General features: G+C 46.3%; 1 protein-coding gene across 4 annotated transcripts in view; it reads right to left on the reverse strand.

The window, feature by feature from the left end:
- The window catches only part of RSPO2 (R-spondin 2), a 112,708-nt gene extending 98,097 nt beyond the window's left edge, over positions 1 to 14,611 (reverse strand). For 2 of the 4 annotated variants that reach the window (XM_081116608.1, XM_081116606.1), the window contains exons 1-2: positions 14,176 to 14,611; positions 13,559 to 13,806 (exon numbers count right to left, since the gene is read on the reverse strand). In XM_081116608.1, the coding sequence (XP_080972734.1) occupies positions 13,559 to 13,652 (94 nt within the window). In that variant the 5' untranslated portion in view covers positions 13,653 to 13,806; positions 14,176 to 14,611. Of the gene's footprint in view, positions 1 to 10,011; positions 10,102 to 13,558; positions 13,807 to 14,171 lie in introns of all 4 variants that reach the window. The other 2 variants (XM_081116609.1, XM_081116607.1) reach the window with 2 other exon arrangements.
- Positions 14,612 to 15,601: the final 990 nt, after the last annotated feature.

Here is a 15,601-nt window from a genome sequence, read left to right on the forward strand (position 1 = left end):
AGTTCTGTGACCTTGTGCAAAGTATTTCCTCTCCTGTGCCTCAAGATTCTTCACCTATAAAATGGGGGAGAAATAGAGCCTACCTCACATGGTCATTTGAGGATTAAATAAGATCATATGTAGCCTAAAGAACTATGCTTGGTACATAGTGATTGCTCAATAAATGTAATGATTTTAGTACATGAATTGTTATATCTAGTGCTGCAAATGATCCCTAAGGAAAAGGTATACAAGGATGTTCATAGCAGCATTATTCATAATACTGAAAAGTTAATACTGAAATGTTTAAACTGTCCATTGTCAAGAAAATAGATTTTTAAATTTCATGGTTATCAACAACTTATGATCCAGGCATTATAAATAATATCATTAAAATAGTTAAGATCATGTGCATTGTTTTAAAAATCTTATATTTATGTAAGAAGGGAAAGAAACATCTGGAAAGATAAAAACCAAAATGTTAACTGGTTATCACCGAGTGGAAAGATGATTGCTAGTTTTGTCTTCTTCATTGTGTTCTCTGTTTTCCAAATTTCTAACAATGAGTAAATGTTGGTTTATATTTATTTTAAAAGCTCCTCAGCTAGTGACTCTTTTTTAACCAACTACTTATATGAAGCCTTTACCACTTGCTTTCAAGACAAAACACCTAAATGTCTTAACAATATGGGGGTTTATTACCGAAGAAACTTTCAAAGCCAAAGGAAAGAAAAATGGAGCATGAAGGCCATGAACTGCTAGCCTCTAATTAGTAGATATAGCTCATGTAGTTTCTTCAAAACATATGGGTGAAAGGGGAAAAATTCGCTCTCCAGAATCTTCCATCAGGAAAAGAAGCTGTGTGCATTCCCAGCCCTGTTTCCCAGGCTTGCAACATACCCAGTTTCTCTGTTCACAGCACTTCTTGCTCTGACACACTGGGAGGGCACTTTACCTGTATGTGTTGTATTTCTCCGGCAACAGGCCTGGCAGAGTCATGTATCAAATGTCTATATTCAAAATCTCTAGCATCTTCTTTAATTTAACACTCCCATGGATGTTTGTATAAATTAAATGTTCAATTTCACTAAATAATGAAATTGTTAAATGTACATATTGTGGTGTGTTTCAATGGGCAGGACAAAAACTACACCAATAGTAGTTTTCTTAGTAGCAATAAGCTAAGTTTTTAAATGGATATAGGAAAGATATCTGTAATGGAAAGAGCCAGATGACTCTAATAAATAGAATTTTTTAAATTTTATTTATTTATTTTTTTACAATTTGCTGTCACTAACCCACTGAAAACATGTAATATCTAGACCCTTTCTTCATATGCCTGCAAGTCAAACACTGCACTGCAAAAAAAACGAGCCACTGATGGCTTTGGGGAGCACACTGAAAGTGGCCAGCTGCCACTCAGGTCAAGCTTTGGGGAAACTTTAATCCTTCTCAGGTGACGATACTTGTATTCTACAACATCCAGTTGATCTCCTCAAATATTTTCCTTCCTCTCCTCTCTAAGCCTTCCAGAGAGTGTTTAAGTAGCACAAAGTACTGTTTTTCTACCCAATGAGCCTCAGGTTACACCAGGCTGAAGCTACTGTACGTTCACTCAGTAGCTTTTCTGAAAGCTGTTAACAGAAAACATTATCAGAAGATGTCTAATAGAAGTCAGGCTTTCAGAAGGTTTGCATTTCATTCCTGTTAGCAGGAGCCAAGAAGATTTTTTGGATGTCACTCTACCACTACTGTTTCAGTAAGCAGGAACTAGTTACTGGAAGACTGCGCCTCCTCCATCTGACAGGCAGTGGCCTGACACATGTCAAAGCATTTTATTCAGTTGTGAGGTTGATCCACTGGCTGGCCAGACACCGGTCAACTCCTTACTCTCAAGACTGGCAATTAAAGGGGAAGAATTAAGTGCATTGCCTGCCTTTCCTGTCATAACTGTGTTTCATAGTAATAAAATATCTATGGCAAAAATTAATTTTAAATTTTTTTTTTTTTTTTTTTGAGAGAGAAACATTGATTTGCTGTTCCTTTTATTTGTGCATTCGTTCATTGGTTGATTCTTGTATGTATCCTGACAGGGGAACAAACCCACAACCTTGATGTATCAGGGTGATGCTCTAACCAACTCACCTATCCAGCCAAGACTGAAATGATTTTTAATAGAATTTCAGCTAATAAATGTGAAAGGAATAATAAAATTGGGGGGGGGTCACTATTTTGCACCTCCTAATGAAAACTGATGATTCAAAGATCATCAATAGGAGAAAGCACTAGGTAAAAGGTTAATAGGAACCTTACAATGGAAGGATCAGGCTGTTACCACATGAAGCCCTGATTAATCTTAGCATCACTAAGAATGGTGTAAAATGAAGCATACAGCTCCGCCTATGAAGTGTTCCAGCCAAAAGCGTTGAACCTGAATCTAATCCAACCTTCAGGAGAACTTCCAATTTACAGAAAATATGGAGGATTTAAAAAAAAGAAAAGTCAAATGACCCCCCCATAAGGGAGCAAATGGAAAAATTCAGAGTATCAAACATTCTGCAGAAAACTGACCTAAGGCATAAGATACAGAATCCAACAATTTTGTTTAGTTTCCTCCATTGAGGCAGGCAAGAATCTTATAATTTCAGTCCCAGTAGCTGTCAACAAGAATTTCTATTTAAATACCTATGAGAGCTCTACCTGGTTTGGCTCAGTGGTTAGAGCATCGGCCTGTGGACTGAAGGGTCCCGGGTTCGATTCCGGCCAAGGGCATGTACCTCAGTTGCAGGCTCGATCCTCAGCCCCGGTTGGCTCGAGAGTGGGAGGCAACCAATTGATGTGTCTCTCTCACATCAATGTTTCTCTCTCTCTCTCCCTCTCCCACTTCCACTCTCTCTAAAAAGCAATGGGAAAAATATCCTCAGGTGAGGACCGAATAAATAAACACATGTACACACATTACAGATGTGCTCGTTGTGGCTCTTACCGTGTGAATGGTCCTTAGAGGTCCCTCTACACTCAATACAGTGACAGGCTTTACAAAACTCTTGACAAATACCCTCTACTGTTGGCAAAAGACAATTCCAAATATTCAGGGCATCAAGAAAAAGTCCCTCCCATTAACGGCGAGTTCCCTAAATATAAGCTGTAGCCTTCCTATGAACTTCCTTCATTTTGCCTTCCTTCCAAAAGGTAGAATAAATCACGCCCTTTCCCACGGGACAGGCTCAAGTCTTGGAAAGCAGTACCCATGCTTCTTCCCCTTCCTAGGTCCAGCCGCTGCCATTTCTTCAAACCTTCCTCTGGAATTCAACACAAAGAGGACTACTTGAAACTTGCCAAAGCCTTTAGAACTATTATTATTCACTTCAGCCACTTTCAAATCGAAATCATGTTGAGATGACCCACAGCAGCTACAAATAACTAATTATTTTTACTTCTGCATAAGGGAATGATTAAATTGCAACAAATTCATAATTTTGGACAATCAATTTTTCAAGGCACAATTTCCAAACCCTAGATCAATTTTCTGGATAGTATTATTGAAATGAGGACAAAAAAATAAATCATAATTGACAGGATTCAGTCAAGAATCACATCAGCCACTGCATGACTTATTGGCCACCAGGAGTGGTATGACTGGCTTCCCTAACTCCACAACAAACTAACCTCAATCCACTAATGGTGCCTCTGGGAACCACTACTGTCCACTATCAAACAACATTTGGTTTTTCAAATTACTTAGTCTCTTGACCCTAACGAAGTTTCTCCACTATACTAAGCTGGTGGAAGGAGGGTGACCACAAAATATCTTTCACCAGTAGAAGGAATGCTATGGACAGGACAGCTCTGATTACTCTCAAAGCATTAAACAGATGTTCAGATCCTTGGATAAATAAAAAATTCAAGCTAGTTTGCTCATTCCAATCATCTAACCTACAGCTGTTCTCTGCCACTTCCTCCCAGAACTAGCACCCAAGAGTCCCTCAAAATTCCTCTATAAATCTGACCCTTAAACATACACATACACACTTCAAAGAAAATGGACCTCTAAAATATCAAGAAGCAGTGTCAAAATTGGCATTAACTTTAACAAAAGTATTCTCCCACCTACAAGAAATACCCAGAGGACATGACAAGTCAAAGACTAGCACTGACTTAATTTAACTCATATTTAGGGATGGTAACCTGGGGGCCCCAGGTGCAGTCCTTCTTGATCCACTGGGCTGCCACGTGTTTCTCATTCAAACAGAGAGTCTTCAAAAACCAATCATGGCAGTAGAAGAGCTAAGAAAACAATTCCATAGTTACCCCCAAAGGTCTATTTCTGTGGGGGTGATGGACATAGGATATGTCACTTGGTCATAGGAATAATAACCCCGCTATGATTTAACTAAACTGAAACCTGGTCTTGAAATTAAAGCAGTGTGGTAAACTAAATATGCAAGTTAATGATGATATAGCACAAATCCCTCAACATTAGAAACCAGTTTTGACTATAAGAAAGAGGCATCAAACATAGCAAAAAGGTGAATAGCAAGGGGCCAGAGAATTTTTAAATCCTACATTAGACTTTATTACCTGAGGGGGAAGAAAACCTTTTTAAAAAAATCAAACTTTGGGTTTTTCAAATAAAATCAGACAATTTTCACCATTCTCTAAGGGCTAACACGTAGATTCATTGAAAGAAATGGGTTTCTCCATAAAAGATTAGAGTTTGGCAAACAATTAATTGGGAAGTATTAATTTGAAGTTGTTTGGGCAATTCCAAATTTTACCAGTTGCTTAATTTTTTAGGCATGCATTTTATGGAAAACATTCTTTAAACAAAACAAAACAAACAAAAAATCTAATGTTTCCCAAGTGGCTGTAGAGGCTGGAATCCATCTCCAGGTTAACGCAATTTCTAGCTCCAATACTTGCCTCCCAGATATTAAAACTGAGAAGTTGGTTAAATCTTCCTTTTTATGAGGTCTTGTCAAAAGGAGATTGGGAACCAAAACCAGAAATGCTCAGTCAGACTGCAAGCTCTCCTGACTGGTTCCTTCCCCTCCCTCTGTAAGGGTGTCGAGATGATGACGGCATTGATCTCCCCGGAGAGAGCAGAGCAGGTTTGCCACCTGAACCTAGAGGGCAGAGCACAGAGCACAAATCCTACAGAACTTCGAGAACAAAGCCCAAGGAAAAGAATGCAGAGTGTGCCCTCTGTCGGCGACAGCGTTTCCACTGCAGAGTGGCTGCTTGGCCAGTGGCATCCAGCAATAGGTGAGAGCCTAAGGGCCTCCCTGTGGAAAACGTCTAAATGTGCTGACCCAGCAGCAAGGACCTAGCAGAAGCCCACTTGGCCAGAACGGAAGAGTGCTCAGCCTGCTTCCGACCAGTCTATGAACTGGCAGCGTGAAGCACACAAGTCACACCAATGCCAGCACCATATGGCATCAGCTGGAAGATTGCGACAGCGATTGCTAAAACTCTATATTATTGTTTTGTTAATGAGATAAAAATTAGACCATATGAGAAGTTTTAACAGAACCCCTTATTCTGTCTATTTATTTTGTACTTTTATAAACTTTTTAGGGAAATGGAGAGGAGAATTTAACAACTATTGTCTTTGAGTAAGGAGTATTAGCCAAGTAAGTATTTATTAAAATAAACCTTGAGATAGTGCTTCCAATGTGTCCTCAGACTGTGAAGTATACACATGGCAAAGGGCTAGAAACTCACACACAGAAAGTGAATTCAGAGAACAAATTTCTGTATCCATGTGAAGCAGCCATTTGGCATCATGCTAATTAAGACGGTTACCTCCTATTTCTTCAATCAATGCTTCTTAACCTGTTGAAGGAAAGAGATGAACTGTGGGCCACTTTGATGATTCAGCGAAAGCTCTAGATCCTCTCTCTATACTGCAAACCCCCCAAAAACAGAAAAGATTTTCCTTCTAATTACAGAAGACACAAAAACGCTGCCCCCACCTCTGGACCCTAAGTGAAGAAACCTCAAAAGAGATGTTCTGAGCAATCCTAACTCTGTTTCATATCCTCTGGAAGGTGATGAAAATGCAAAGGTTTTTGAGTAAATTGTAAGGCTTTCCCAAAACAGCTATGTAAGGGAGAAGGCTCCCTATAATTATATTTACTCTAAAGCATAAAGAATCTAAGAAATACTTACTAGCTTTTCTCTAATCCTGATTGGTTATTCTGACTGTATTCTAATGGCTAAAATACATATGCATGCGTGGACACATAAAATACACACACACACATATGCATGAGTGTGCACCCACAGACACGCACACGTGTTCTGGCTATTGGAATGCTAGAAATAAAAGAGGTTCCTACAATTCAAGTACAAGAGTAAGGATTTTTTTTTAAATAATGACAAAAATTTTTAGCAATATTAATATGCTAATTTTACCAGATCACATGTATGGTCTTACACCTCAGTTACTCCCCTCGGCCCTCAGTTACTTAGTCTCAGTTATGTTATTAGCATAACTATGAGTTGTAGTTAGTTCAGAGGCTGAGTAATAGTCTGTGGACCAAAGAACTTTTGAATGGGCCCAAAGGCGATTCCTTTCCTTTCCTTTCTAGTTCTCTCTTTTCAATTTAACTGTTAGTTTTTAAAATCACATTTATTTCAGTAAGCAGCTCATCTTTCTAATAAGTCAACCCAGACTCAACCCTTTCAAAGGCAGCGAACAAAGTCTTAGTCAATGACTTTTTGTTCGGCCACAACCTGTGGGGGAAGCGCTCTTCAGGCCTGGTTTGGGGATTGTTAAAATGAACACGCCAAAGTTCTGCCATAGTGGAGCTTAAAATATAGTAATAAGACATATGGCAAAATAACCAGAATAAAAGGGAAAGTAAGAGTTCTTTAAGAGAAGCACAAAAAGCTAAGAAAACTGAGGGAATACTCAAATTTGGATTCAGAGAAAAGGCGGAAAACTCCAGGGAGGCTTCATGGAGGCAGTGACACTTCAGCTGTGGACTGCCACATGCTCAACAGCACGAAAACACATGTGGTTGGAAGTGAAGTGATCTAGTACAGTTTAAGCATATAATACTCTCAGGGAGGTGGGAGGTTGGATACAGGCTGCAGTCAGGGGGTAGGTGGCGGGAACCCTGCATGCAAATAAAAAGGCAGTTGATACGGAGACAGCCGATACAGAGCAGCAACGGGTCAAGTCTGTGGATGAGAGAGGCACTGTGGCAGCTGGAGGGAGGGAGGGAGGGAGGGAGGGAGGGAGGGAGGGAGGGAGGGAGGGAGGGAGGGAGGGAGGGAGGGAGGGAGGGAGGGAGAAGCGGGTGCTGGCAGATGAGGGTCAGGGGGGCCAGGGAGGAGCAGAAGGTCCGTGGATATGAGCACCGTTTCTGAAGTGCACTCACTAGGACTGAATGAACCAATAAAAGAGGAAATCGAAGATTCAAAGCCTACAGTGCGGCTTGCAGCCTTGACACATGGAAACCCATGAATAGAAATGAGAACACAGGCAGAGGGACACATGTGGGGGAGGACATGAAATAGGAAAACAAGTTGTCAAGTTTAGGTGTGCATGGAATGAAATATCTACCCATATAGGAGGGTGCGTGGTGTATCTACCCATATAGGAGGGTGCCTGGGGTATCTACCCACATAGGAGGGTGCATGGGGTATCTATCCACATAGGAGGGTGCCTGGGGTATCTATCCACATAGGAGGGTGCCTGGGGTATCTACCCACATAGGAGGGTGCATGGGGTATCTATCCACATAGGAGGGTGCATGGGGTATCTATCCACATAGGAGGGTGCCTGGGGTATCTATCCACATAGGAGGGTGCCTGGGGTATCTACCCACATAGGAGGGTGCCTGGGATATCTACTCATATGACAGTAGTCGGAAAATCAGACGGTAATATATTCTGAAGCTCAAAACAAAAAATCATTCTGAAAAAAAAAAAAAAAAAGTTGGTGCTTGAGTTGAAGGACTCTATGTGGAAATAACAGTTCATGATATAGGGATGGGTGCAATCCCCAAGGAAAGAATAAAGAAATACTAGTCTATTCCTATTCTGAATGAGGGGACCTAAGAAAAGTGGGCAGAATGTGGGAGGCGAAACTAGAGCGGGGAGCCACTAGGCAGAGGAAGAGGCCTGTTTTGGAAAGGAGTGCGGCGACATCCCCGGAGGGGCGGGGAACTGAGACTGGAGCCCTGTTGGCAATGAGGTGAGTACTGGGTGTACCAAAAGACCCTTTCAGCAAAGCAATGGAGGCAGGAGCCAGATTGTGACCAAGCCCGAATGGAAGGGGACTGTTAAGCAAGGGAAAGGGAGAAGTGGGGGGAAAGGAAGAGTTAGGACAAAAACATAGGGAAGGAAATGAAAGATTTTAGGGTTGGGGACAGCAGCGTGCTTGAAGTGAAGGTGACCCAGTGAGGCCCTCGTGCAGAGAGGAAGAAGGGGTGGCTTTGGGAAAACTGAAAATGCTCCATCCTTTCTTACTCAATGCCTCTCCTCCTCCCCCAGTGCCCTGTCCACAGTCCTGTCTGTCATCCTGCTTGAGAGAAAGATGAAAACAAGAACTGAGAAAAATAAGTGAAAATCCTTTTAGTTACAAAAACCCATCCGTTAGTCATACCATCCCCACCCCTTCTTGACACCCACCCGCACATCTAAATATACACACACATTATGCACATATACAGTCCCTATCCCATATATAGTTAGAGTTATATAACTATATATTACTATATATAACCTAACTATATATGTGATATACTTATCACATATATAGTTATATCACATATATAGTTATAGTTATAGGTCTGTAATATACGCACTTTAGTATTAATTAGCACCCTCTGTATGTATTGCAGATAAAAATATGAAAAAGATGGGTATGGAACACTGTATTTACCTAAGGGCCAGTCCTAGATTGCAGCAGATCATGGGGGGAAATAATGAACATCATGATACTTTAAAGAAAAAGGGAAGTTTAAAACTTTATTTTCATCCCAGAGCTTACCACCTCCTTCAGCAGAGTGGTGATCAAGTGATATACCAAATGATGTCTGTCATCTATTTCCTGGCCTTGGGAGGGGCAAGAGTGCTTATTTCCAGGGGGAAAAATGGATTAAAAGGCAGTCAGTTGGAAGGAAAGAAGTAAAAACTAGCCTGGACAATCCATAAACTGGCCATTTAGTCTCTGATTAAATCAAGAGGTGGTTTTGCATTAAGGAATTAGAAGTGTCATTTCCAACTGGTGATTTCTGCAAATATTGGAACCCACCCAAGCTGGATTTCAAAAGCAGATGAAGAAAGCCAGGATTAAATGGAGGCCTGGGAGAATGTCACCTATTCTGAATCACTTCCAAATTCCAGCAGTTAAGTAAGATGTTGGTTGGGGCATGGCAACTCTCTGACCTCCGTGCACTGGGGGGACGTGAGCCAGAAAAACTCAGAATTATGCAAGGAAAAGCAGCCCATTGGTCAAAGAAAAGAAAGAACATGTTTATAGTGCGAAGTTAAACATCGCATCAGCTTTTCTAAAGTACCCTGGAACTTAAAGACAGTGAGCACACAAAATGTACTTTGAAGCTTTTGCATTTAAGTGCAGGTTAGCATCTTCCATATGCCATTCTGTATTTTGAAAGACTGCTGTGAGGCATTAGCTAGCACTCAAAGCACCTGTAAAACCAAACATCTCCAAATCTCGGCGTTGTATTTTTAAAGATGCAAATTGATTTTTTTACCAACCTCAGTTGCCAGAAATACACTACATTGTTTGTGATCAATACTTCAGTTTGATGGGAGAAGGCAAATCTTATCTTAGGAAAATGAGATGTCGCCACACTTCAGTATGGAAAAGGCCACAGCAGGGAGCACTTGTCACACCACACGCCCTACCGTTAGACCACCAGAAACACCAATTACAGGTTTGGGGGCCTTGCTGCTTTTAAAGGGCTTTATCAAGAAGTTTTCATAAAACCCTGGTTAAAATGTGACTAAGCATATAGACAAATGAAAGAGATACAAAGATAAGTCACTACGTACCAAGCTCAAGAAATCCCGGGAACCTACGATAAAGTTATGATGCGTCTATCCACCTTGCAGTAATTCAGCCTGAAATGTGGCTCACAACCACTACAAAAAAAGAAAACAAATCTAATAACCCAGTTTACCATACAAATAAGTCATGAGACTTCCAGAGACAGGTCCAGGCGGTGGGGGTTAACAGTAGCGAATAGTGACTATGCACCTGAATGGGAGGAGGGTAAGGGGGCCAATGAGTCATGACTGTTAACAAGTAGGCAACACAGGAGTCATCAATCAGTTTTTCAAAACCTTGAACGTGTGTCTCCCCTCGACAAGACATTCTCAGCATTGTTTTCGTGCCTAATTCATTTTCCAAATTATTGCTGCCAGGCCCCATTACTGTTTCTGAGATGCATTTTCATTTTATAAATGTCTCTAACTAAGGAGAAGAAATATTCATCCGTGTTGCTTATGATGGTCTCCCCATACGAAGGTTTGTCCAAAAGTCGGGGAGGTTGGCATTCTATACTCCAAATCCTCTAGCTGTATTTTGAAATAAAACATAGAGTTAAATGATATATTTGCTCTCTGTTCCAGACTGGATGCAATTGATTTTAACTGACTAAATTATCTGATCTCTGCCAAGAATTTTATTTCATTAAGAAAATGATATTATAGCGCATCTGAGATCATAGAGCAGACTAAACATAATGCCAAAGAAGTTCTGAGAATGCTCCACAGTGAAGGTCTGATTATTTGCAGATGGAATATGAAAAAAAATAAAAAAGTATCAAATCCCAGGCATTAGCCTAACCAATCCTGGTATCACTGCTGCCTACATCGCAGCACAGAGCCAAGAATATAACTCATCTTCTGGGCCACGACACCTTTTTTGTAAGGTACTAATCACTTTTCTTCCTGGGAAATAACATATTTAACTGCCACTATCAAAAACAAAGGGAAAGGGGGGAAATGTTGGTACCACAATAGGCTCTGGCATGTCAGCGGTCCCTGCTGACATGATTTGGCCTGTAGTCAAGCACTCACCGAGGAACTAATTTAAATCAATCTCCTTTGGGGGAGCCAATTGTTTGGTATGCGCAACAATTGGTATAGGATCAATCAGTGGACATGAGATCAATTAAAACCAGCTTAAGTTTGTGAAGAGGAACAATTCACACAACCTGAGTTAGATCCCTGTTCATTTCAGGGCTCTCACAATGCAACCCTTAAGCTTCCTTGCAAAGCAGAATAGCTACTATCACCCTACACTGTCTAGCCAGCCCTTTAAGTAGTTCCACTTTTAATTAAAAACACAGTACACCCTTTGTTGGCACAGATAGTGTGGTCACTTTTAAGGACCGCAGTTATTTTAGCCAGAAACCTGGGATTTGGGAAGGGACATTTGTTAAGGGGGAGGGGGTGGAAATACGCTTTGATAGAATTTTATTTTCCTTTACAACCTTACCCATCTACATGTACTCGAAAGCATCTGAATTTGTTAAACTGAAAGGTGGGTTTGGCAAAAGTTACCACTGCACACTTTAGGACTGGGTTTCTAAATCTCAGCACTTGGGGACGTGGAGGGTATGAAATTTTGCTAAAGCAGCTTTAAAATAAATAGGCTTTGCCTGGGATACCTAGGGAGGCAGGCAGGACTTAGACGGTAGGGAGACCCGCGTGCAGTATCGCCTCTGGCCGCAGGAGTGCTGTACCGTCCTTCCCCACCAGGCAGCATCTCCACATCAAGTTCCACTGAAACAAATACTGGATTCTTCCCCGCTGGGCCACGACGGGACAGGCAGGCGGATCAGGAAGACATCCCTGAATTAGTGAGTCTGCTAATAAACAAGGGCTTGGCGGAGGCTTTTTGCTCTTTCTATATTTTTTAAACTCCAAGCACTTGAGTTTTTTCAACCAAGTAGACTGCAACTTCTGCTTGTAAGAGTAGGGGAAAGCCTCTCCAAACACTTTTGACCACAGTGTAATCAAAAATTGCCAACGCAACCAAATAATACCTCGAAAGAAAACACTGGGGTAGAGAAAGGAGCCAGTGGGAGGGGGGAGAAGAGGGAGAGAGAAAGGGACTCTTCCAAGACTAATATCAGTATCAAACTTGCATGGCCTCTGGGAGAAATTTCTCCCTAGTATTTTCATACAGAATAATTTCTAAAAATAAGCATTTTCCAAATGTCAGAAACGGAGAGAGAGAGGAGTATCCTTATAAACCACAGGTCTGCAGTGTCAATTGGAGAACAGGCCTCGGAAGCTGCAGACCACCGGTTCTCAGGAGCTCTGCCTGGGGGGGCGGGGGGGGGGCACGCAGGGCAACCTCCAGCCCTTGCGGGTAGGTGAGAACAGCCTAATGACTTCCTAAAATACTATGAAAAATTAGGGCGCGAACAGCTCTCTCCAAAATCTGGATGCAGCACTGGAGATTCCATAAAATGAGTTATAAACAAATCACATCACAGGTCTGGTGAGACGTTTATAGCCCAGAAAAATCAAGATCTGTTAACCTCAAGGCAAATTCTAACCCCGCGCAAAAGTTCGAATTGCTGGATAGCTCTGAGCAGCTGTGCACCCCCCCCCCCCCAGGAGCGGGTAACGCAAGGTGTAGGAGGGTGGCGCGGGGAGGGGCGGTGTTTAAATCCCGCAGAAGACTTAATTGTGTTGAGCAGCTCTTCCCCTAAAACGCAGTTGGATGCGCACAGCCACAGCGAGGCTCAGAGACGGAACTTGGCGCACTAAGCCGCTGGAAAGCTGGCTCTCAGAAGCCTTTCCGGAGGCTCCCACTCGCCTTTTCCGCAGCTCACACAGGTGATGGGGAGGGAGGGAGCTGTTTAAAGCCGCAAGTGAATGTCAGTGAGAACGGAAACCTCCCTCTGAAGTGGCTGCTTTTTTTGAGACGAGTGGGGAGGGCGAAGTCGGGCCTGTCCCCAAAACATCACTCTGCGGGCGAGCGCTCCCCAGAAAACCTGCTCACGACTCACTGCTCAGTGCAGAAAGTTTAATGAATCTTGCCGGCTAGCCTTACGTTCCGGAAAAAGAGATCAGTGTCGCCCTTCGCTCGGGAATGCGGGTCCCTCCACCGCGGTCCGCGCCCCTCCGAGCTCTCCCGCGCGCTCTCGGCTGCACGCGCGCACCCGCGCGGCCGGGCCGTGTCCTGAGCGGTCTGGGGTCACGGTCTGGGGCGCACGTGCGTGGAGGCGGCAGAGACATTAGCTGCAAGGGGGGTGCTCGAGAGGGCTAAAAATAAGCAGGGGCCGAAAGAGAGACGAGTTCAGAGTAGAAGCGCGGCAGCGAGGCGGGCGCGGACCACACCACTTAGCCCCCGGCACCCGCGGAAGCCGGGCTCACCCGGCTCTCCGTGCGATTCGCTCCCGTCCGCCGCACCTTGAGCCCAGAAAAGGGAGCGCAGCGCGGAGCCCGCGCCGGGGAGCGGGGAGCGGGGAGCGGGGATGCACGAGCGCAGCGGGGCACGGTCCTGCCCCCCGGAGCCCCGAGCGCGTGGGCGCCGCGACCCTCCTCCCGCGCCGCGCGCCTCGGGTGGCGGAGCACCCACCTCGCTTGCTGCGCCTCCATCGGGTGCCCTGGCAGTGGCTGTAATCCATGCAGTTCAGGATGATGAGGGCAAAGGAGAACAGGCGAAACTGCATCTGGGCGGTCGGGCGGGGGAGAGAAGCCTCTCAAAGTCGGGGAACTGGAGGGCTCATCCGAGGAGCCGGCGCTGACCGCTGCTGGGGACAGTCGCCAGTAGCCCGAGGACAGCACGGGTCAGTTCCGCGCCGTCAGCATCTCCCCGCCTTGAACCTGAGAGACCGGGAGGAGGAACGGGGTGGGTGGGGGCGGAGAGAGCCCCGGGCGGGCGGCTGCCTCCGCGCGCGTCCCAACTTGGGAAGGGGAGGGAGAGGGAGGCGAACTCCTGGCCCCGCGCGAGCCGCCGAGCTGCGTAACCCCGAGCGCACAGCTGCGCGCGACTTGGAGAGGGCGGCGATCGCAATCGGTGCGTTAGCCACCTCTGCGGTGCAGCGGGCTCGGACCCGGGGAAAGGGCGTGCGCGGCGCTCCGGGGACGGGAGGGAGCTCCGGACGCGCAGAGGGCCGGGGTCTGGGGCGCGCTCTCCGGCCCTCCGCTCGCGAGGCGGGAGACGCGGCGCCGGGTCGCGGCCGGAGCACTTACGTCGCGGGCGGGCGCGCGGGCGGGCGGGGTGCCTAGGCGCGGCGCTCCATCCCGGCTCCGGAAGCCGGCCCCGCTAGCACGTGGGCCGCGGGAAAGTTTGCCCAGACCCGCGGGGAGCGCCCGGCAGCTCGGGAGGCGGGCGGCCGCCGCCGCGGGCTCGAAGGGCGCGGAGGGTCCCCGGGCTGGCGGCGGATGCTGCGTCCCCGCCGGTGTGGTCCTCGGCGAGGGCACGCTCGCTCGCGCGCTCTGCGCCCCTATCCAGCTGGCCGGCTTCCCGAGCTCTCCCCGCAGCGACTTCACAGCGAGGGCTCGTCGCCTTCCCGGCGGAGGGAGGCGACACGCTCGCGGGAGGCCGGCGGGCTGCGGCGAGCGCCCTTCCCGACGGAGATGCGGCGGGCTGCGGCTCGGGATGCTTCTATAAGTAGGTGGTGCTGTGGTCCACGGCGTCCCGTCCGAGCTGCCGCGGAGTTCCTGGGTCCTAAAGCCAGAAACGCTCGGGCTTCCCTGAGGTCCTAAAGGGCGCTGACAGCCTCCCGCGGGCCCAGCCCCCGCGAACCCCCTCCCCGCTTCCCCGGGGCGGGCGGCTCACCCCGAGAGGCGCGGGGGTGGGGGCGCCCCCTGCCCGTGCGAGTCCCGGAGCCCCGCGGAGTCGCCGCCAGGGCGTCCTCGCGCGCGCCGCGCTCGCGTCCAACCTCAGCGCGACCTTCGGGCGTAGGGATCCCACCGACCGACCGACCGACCGACCGACCGACCGACGGACCGACCGACCGACCGACGGCTGCCCCGGGTCTGCTGCTCGGACGCGCGCGGGCTGAACGGGAGCCGCCCTCGCACACGTGCCGCACCCGGCCGCCGTCTAAGTGCCGCCCTGGCTTTGTTTTCCCGCGAGGGCGGTGAGCCCGCTGACATTCAAACGCGCCCCCCGTTTCGGGCGTGAAAAGGGTGTAGCCCGTAGCTTCTGCTTATCCTCAGAAGCGTTATTTCCTGACTCTGTTTCTCCTCCAGGAAAACTTACAAAAACCTGTGACCGCTCGCTTGCAACACTCAGGAAACTGAGACCTGGCTGCTGTGCAGAAGAGTTCACTTTCCACTGCAGTGTTTCTCATTCATAAGTCTCCTGGGTCCGGGGGACACTCCATTTAATAAAGTGACACATTAAATATACTTGGTGTTACCTAAGGTCATCCTGGTGAAATCTGTCCTGCCTTCATTACTGTAGGGGTGAATGTATTTACTCCTTAGGCAAAACGGAAGGATTTCTGCTGGTAACTCTGGCAGTAGGAGTACTTGTAGATCCAACTGGCCACAGGTACCAGGTTATTATGGTAGCGTTTTGGACCATTTAAATTTTCTTTTCCATACCCTCAGTTTCAGATGTTCAGATACTGGAGACTTAAGCTTATAGTAGCAATAGGAATATGAGAAT

This window comes from Miniopterus schreibersii (assembly GCF_964146895.1).
Source record: "Miniopterus schreibersii genome assembly, chromosome: 17".
Taxonomy (NCBI): Eukaryota; Metazoa; Chordata; class Mammalia; order Chiroptera; family Miniopteridae; genus Miniopterus; species Miniopterus schreibersii.